Source organism: Salvelinus fontinalis, chromosome 26 (assembly GCF_029448725.1).
Source record: "Salvelinus fontinalis isolate EN_2023a chromosome 26, ASM2944872v1, whole genome shotgun sequence".
NCBI classification, from domain to species: domain Eukaryota; kingdom Metazoa; phylum Chordata; class Actinopteri; order Salmoniformes; family Salmonidae; genus Salvelinus; species Salvelinus fontinalis.
Window position 1 is genome coordinate 19,975,023 of NC_074690.1, and position 6,498 is coordinate 19,981,520.

The 6,498-nt window shown below is 39.4% G+C and overlaps 1 protein-coding gene across 1 annotated transcript; it reads left to right on the top strand.

Moving 5' to 3' along the window:
• Window positions 1–920: 920 nt before the first annotated feature.
• On the top strand, window positions 921–6,099 carry LOC129823865 (pyroglutamyl-peptidase 1-like). The gene is made up of 5 exons (XM_055882913.1): window positions 921–1,577; window positions 2,302–2,354; window positions 2,840–2,956; window positions 3,181–3,413; window positions 3,731–6,099. The coding sequence occupies exons 1-5, from the start codon at window positions 1,547–1,549 to the stop codon at window positions 3,942–3,944; spliced, it is 648 nt and encodes a 215-aa protein (XP_055738888.1). The 5' UTR covers window positions 921–1,546; the 3' UTR covers window positions 3,945–6,099.
• Window positions 6,100–6,498: the final 399 nt, after the last annotated feature.

Here is a 6,498-nt window from a genome sequence, read left to right on the forward strand (position 1 = left end):
ATAAGTTTAGTAATGTTTAGGCTGTTACAAATGTACTGATATAAGTGGATGCATGTGGCATTGTGGCAACTTTGAGAAAAATTACTTAGTTGTGCCTGTTGTCCACATGTATATCTGCCCTCTCATTGGCTAGAATGGTCCCACTTGATCTCGCCTGCCTTTAATCATAGAGCCCCACAGTGGAGGGGTCATAGTACCCATAAACCTAGCGTTCAAACAGGGAAATGGTTCCAGTCGTTTTTCCACCATTAATTTTTCCCAAGGGGGATTTTAGAAACACTTAAAATAAGGGCTACGTTTCGTGTAGGCTTACCCTGGCGTAACATTTTGATAACGATGTAAATCTCTCTCGGAAAAGGTTACCTTTATCAATATATTCGGCTTTATTTACTCTCAGATTCAAAAATGCTAATTAGCACCAAAGTAGCAAAACTACAAATCCCTGCAAGCTCCTGCATGTCATCTCTAGCTGATACCTTCGCTAACAGTTATTGTGTCAATTTAAAACTTGCACTAGACAGTTCACAGAATTGTCCATTTAAAGAAATGTAGCCAATTTATTAATTACTACATTTAGCTAACATTAGATAGTTAATCCAGAGATTCTTATCTTTGCCTCGATTGGCAGTCTCGTCCAGATCATCATGGCATTTGTAGTTCTTTATGATAGCCACATTAGCAGCTAATTAGCATTTCATTATAGGGGGGTAAATACAGACGAATATATTGATAAAAGTCACCTTGTCCTAGAGAACTGTACATGGTTATCAAAATTTCACGCTAGGGAAAGCCTACACGAAACGCAGCCCTTATTTTAAGTGCCTCTAAAATCCCCTATGGGGGAAAATGAATGAATAATGACAAATTATTGGAACCATTTCCGTTTGACCGCTAGGCTTTATGGGTATTATGACTCATATTGTGGACTACTGAGGACATGTATTTCCACTGTTAGAGTGGTCACTGGGCTATCTTTTCAATATAATAGATAATCTTTGGCAGAGCCCAACTAATTTATCCTGATCAACAGCATCAATATAAGTATTTGCTTCCATCCCTCAACCTGGCCTCGAACCAGGAACCCTCGAAACACACAGATATCGGTCACCCACGAAGCATAGCTACCTATCATTCCACAAAAGCCACGGCCCGTACGGAATTAAGGAAAACTACTTTAGTTTTAGTGCGAGTGACGTCGCCGATTAAACGCTACTAGCGTACACCGCTAACTAGCTAGACATTTTACACCGGTTATATTATGTAATTTCAACAAAAGGTTAAGCCAAATTGGTCAAATAAATGAGCTCATGCGCTGAGCATGAATTCCATTGCAGTAGGTGGCGATAGGTGGCTGGATGTTGAGGTATAGAGTAGTGTTGTCAACAGCGTAGAAGGACTGGAAGAAACCGAGAACCCTCGCTCGAGCTCTTGCAAAAATAATGAATAGATAGCGGAAGAGAATCGAGGAGGAATTCTCAACTCATCAGGGTTGAAAAAGAGTAGATTAACGTTACATTCTTGCAGAATTTACTATAACTCACAAATAATGGCGACTAAAAGGACGGTAATAGTGACAGGTAAGTGATTTATGTAGCCTATACTGTCTTATAGTTTGCTGCCAGTTCTCTATAAACTTTTCATTAAAATGAGTTGCCTGAACTATTAAAGATTGGAATTACTTGTATATTGTGTCATCTTGAAAACGACATTGTTCCTCAACTACTATACAACTACTGACCGTCTACTGTACAGTATTGTGCATCTTCATCTTACATTCACAAATCCTGTCTGTCAGGTTGAAATGTATGAATTGTAATGTTAAGGCAGACCAACCTATTACAGACAGATCAAGTCAGAGGCGATAATGTAGCCATTTATGGATCGTTGTAGCCATTCAGCCATTTATGGGTACATGTTTGCCTTGTCCTGATATTATTGTGATACTATTGTGAATGATGCTGGCTAAATTCGTGCTGACAAGAAGCATATTCTTACCCTACTCTTCTCCCCCGATATAACTTAAATGGAAATTGTAGTATAGTGTCATCTCATCTATAAAACCCATGCACTCATTGGCATATATTGTGTTACAATTGATTATACATGTCAGCTGTTGTAATAGATAATACTTAACTTGAGATGACCGTTAGACTTTCGAACTAAGATTATTGTGACTTTCATTTAGATAGAGGTAGAGTGATAAGCAGCTATAAAAAATTACAATGTAATGTGGCATTGGTGTATACTGGTGTTACTAGGCAAGGACTTAAAAGGCTATCAATATAATCTATCTTTTTTTAGGGTTTGAACCTTTTGGCGATCACACCGTGAATGCTAGCTGGGTGGCAGTGCAGGTAAGTGAGTTTGTTGCGTGTTCTGTATGGTGCATTATTAAGAGATCTATTCTTATTGGCAACACCTTACATTGATTTCCACATGAGTAGTAACACAAAATTGTATCACATTACATGACATTTAAGAATAATTACTTCATTGCATAGTAGGGCCTAATGGATATAAGTGTTCCATGTTAATACACCAGTGGATATTAGCGTTTCATGTTAATACACAAGTGGAATAAGGAATGATCTGCTTTAGCACTTCTGTCGTAACAGCAAATGCTTAATGACTTAACAATGAATAAGTAATCACTTTTCACTATTTAACAATGTATGAATGCAATGTTGTTACCATAGTAATTAGTGTTATCACAAATGTAAAAGCAACTGATTTTTACAACCTTGAGGCACAACAAATGCCTCGAAAGGAACAATAAAGCTTTATCGAATTAAATAGGGTTTGTGGTTCCTTACACACTTCCTGTTTCCTCTGTGTACAGGAACTGGAGCGGTTGGGCTTGGGTCAGAGTGTGGACCTATATGTCTGTGAGGTGCCAGTGGAGTACCAGGCAGTTCAGAGTCTACTGCCATCTCTATGGAAACAGCATCAGCCACAGGTAGCTACAGGAAATCACAGCAAATGTCAAGTGTTGTTCCTCACAATATATTTTTTTTACTGCATAGTAAAAGGCATTAGTAATAGTGTTCGACAGGTGCACCCTTACTACAGACACCTAGGCTACAGTTTGAAATATAATGACATGATGTAGAGTCTCTATTGGTATAACTAATTTAACAGTGGCTACATTTAACACACATTCTCTTCTCTGTGGGTCAACAGTTGGTGGTCCATGTCGGGGTCTCTGGGATAGCCACCACAGTCACCCTGGAGAAATGTGGCCACAACCATGGCTACAAGCGGGTGGACAACTGCAGCTTCTGTCCAGACTCTCAGTGTTGCATGGACGGTGGTCCTGACTGCATCAATTCAGTCATAGACATGGACCTGGTCTGCAAGAGGGTCAACTCCTCAAGGCTTGGCGTGGCAGTGTCAGTATCAAAGGATGCAGGCCGGTGAGTGCTGTGCTCGACTCTACTCTCATTCAACCAGTCACATGCCACTATTTATGATCTCGTACTTTTTTCAATGAAACTACATTAAAGGGAAAGTTCACCCAAATTACAAATGAATCCTATCTATGATCTTTAATTGTAGCATAATTTCTAGGTATTGATAAGATGTTATATAATAATGTGGGTGGTCTGTCCCTTTGTAATCTGAAGTTGCCACTTCAGAAATTCCATTTACCTAAATGGCAAATCCATTGATTCTGATAAAAGCTAATGTCTTCTGTTGTCTCTAACCCTAACTTAACCTTTGATCCGGTCAGATACCTGTGTGACTACACCTACTACACGTCGCTGTACCTGGGGAAGGGCAGGTCAGCGTTTGTGCACGTTCCTCCACTAGAGAAGCCCTACAGTGCCCAGGACCTAGGCAGAGCCTTGCAGGCCATAGTGGGGGAGATGCTGGAGCTTGTGGGTCAATCTGAGGATGATGACCATGACCACCACCACTGCAGCCACCATCAGCATGCTCACTAAAGAATTACTTCCGGTGATCTCTGTCCTCAACTCACTGCTCCTGTCCCCAATGGACAGATAAATCACTTAAAGCTGGAATCCTTATTGAAACAATAGCAAAGTGGTGAAAACCTGAGGGATGGGCCTGAAGTAATGTAACCACTCTCAAATTCATAGACAGAGCTGTATTCACGGACTGACCATCCATGATATCAAAATTATAGTTTTAACCATGTTTTGAGGCTACACAGTGTTTGTTTACATTTACTTTGCTTACAAACATTGGAGTACAAGCTTATATTTTGGGTTCTGATGGGGTATGAAAGTTGAACTAAGCACATGAGACATTCATATGTTATATTTGTCAAGAATCAATGGTTATATAGCACAAGTCCAAAATGGATGTAGCATCTAAGGATTCTAGCTTTAAGGACAGATAAAACTGATACCCCACTAAGCAGTAGCTAAAAAGAGGGCTATCAGCTCTCCCCTGAACTAGAGAAAGGGAGAGTATATGAATGAGAATAGGCATAGCAATGGATGTATCCATCAGAGGAGACTGGTGGGAGGAGCTATAAGAGGACAGGCTCATTTTAATGGTTGGAATGGAATCAATTGAATGGTACCAAACACATCAAACACTTGGAAACAGCGTGTTTGACTCCGTTCCATTGATTCCATTCCAGCCATTATAATGAGCCCATCCTCCTATGGCTCCTCACACCAGCCTCCTCTGGTACACACGTATATTATATCAATGGCTCTGGTTATTGTTATTTGACTGTATTTCACAAAGAAACTGTTATTTTTTATTTTATTTCATCTTTATTTAACAAGGCAAGTCGGTTAAGAACAAATTCGTATTTACAATGACAGCCTAACAAATGGCCTCCTACGGGGATGGGATTAAAAATAAAATACAAATTTAGGACAAAACACACATCACGACAAGAGAGACAACACAACGCTACATAAAGAGAGGCCTAAAACAACAACATAGCATAGCAGCAACACAAGTACACACTGTAATGGTCCAATAAATGATGCTGTAGATGAGAGAACCATTGGCTACGCTTTAAACTCATAAAAGACACACCCTAGTCCACTTATTCTCACTTTATGCTATGCCCTTGGAGTAATCCCTGCGGCCATTTTGGCCGTCGGTCCAAATGATTAGCCAAAGCAAGGGAAGTTCGCAACGTAAGTTCCTCAGCCCTCATTTTTGATAGTTTGCGAGTGTACAATTATGTTCACTTCGGGGCTTGAAACGCCCCATAATTCAATTCGGGTCTCGTAAAAGTAATTATGTTTTTGTTTGGTTAGCTTTTGGAAACTGTATAAATAAAACATTTTCCTTCTTCAGAAGTTCCAGCTAGGCAGGCTAACGTTAGTTAGCTAATTAATTTGCTAGCTATCATACAGTAAGCGTATAATAATATTTAATATAGGTCGACATGCAATCATAATTGTCTGTAGCTCATATAAAGCACCCACAAGCTACCGGTGGCTGAAAACACAATATTCGCGTGACGAATTTCCGGGCAAGGGCAGTCCATTTAAAATTCCTTCCTCCCTTGCCCCTTGCCCTACAAGCGTAAACTCGTCAGACGTCATGGTACGTCATCAGAAGTTTGAGGGGAGAGGGTGTGTCTTTTAAGTGTTTGGAATGCAGCCATTTTTAATATTCAGTGTGCACTGATGTGTGCTTTTAAGCCACATCGTCCTGACAGCTGTATGACTGGCTGCTTCTTTCTCACTATTTTAAATAGTTCCCTTTTTAGTTCCTTATTCCCCTCACAAATCACTCTCGCTTTGACATAATGGTCAACGTAGCGTGCCATTTCTTGTATCATCTCTAGCCCCCCCTTCATCATGTGTTTAATATTTGTTGTGAAATTGTACAATATCAGAATATTGTATAGTGTACAATATAAGGACACAACAATATGTTTTCTTTGATCAATGTACTTCAACCATGTGTTATTATCTCAGGTAATTTATTGCATATACAATCAATATTTGCAATGTGATGAATAATGATATGGAAATGTTTATTTTGTCTTTGGTATCTGTATTCTCTACTTCAGAATATGGTCTAATGCTGTGATTAAACCACTTAAAGGGAAATTTAAGCCAATAAGCTTAAGCCATACCAAGTAAAATAACTATTGGTAAACCTGTAGTATGTGCTCTTCTTCCTATGCATTCATAATTTACATCTATTGCAATTGGAAAGAATTTGATTGAATGTCATCTTACTTACATAATATTACCAGGAAAGGGTAAGCATTTGCGAGGCCTCAGGTAGGCCAGCGGTTAAGAGAGTTGTGTTATGAACCAAAAGGTTGCTGGTTTGATTCCCTCAGCCAACTAGGTTAAAACAATCTGTCAGTGTGCCCCTTGAGCAAGGCATTTAACCCTACAGTAACTGCTCCTGTAAGTTGCTCTGGATAATAGCATCTGCTAAATTACTGTACATGATAAACAAATTCTGACTGTAGGCCTAATCAAGGATTGTGAAAAAGATTCACCTTTTGAGTAAACGTTATGCCATGGACACTTTGAATGTGGTTAT

Excerpts from the sequence above, each read along its gene's own strand:
- LOC129823865 (XM_055882913.1), top strand. The coding sequence starts at position 1,547 with ATGGCGACTAAAAGGACGGTAATAGTGACAG. Across the intron at positions 1,578-2,301 it reads AAGGACGGTAATAGTGACAG|GGTTTGAACCTTTTGGCGAT; the intron begins GTAAGTGATTTA and ends ATCTTTTTTTAG. Across the intron at positions 3,414-3,730 it reads GTATCAAAGGATGCAGGCCG|ATACCTGTGTGACTACACCT; the intron begins GTGAGTGCTGTG and ends TGATCCGGTCAG.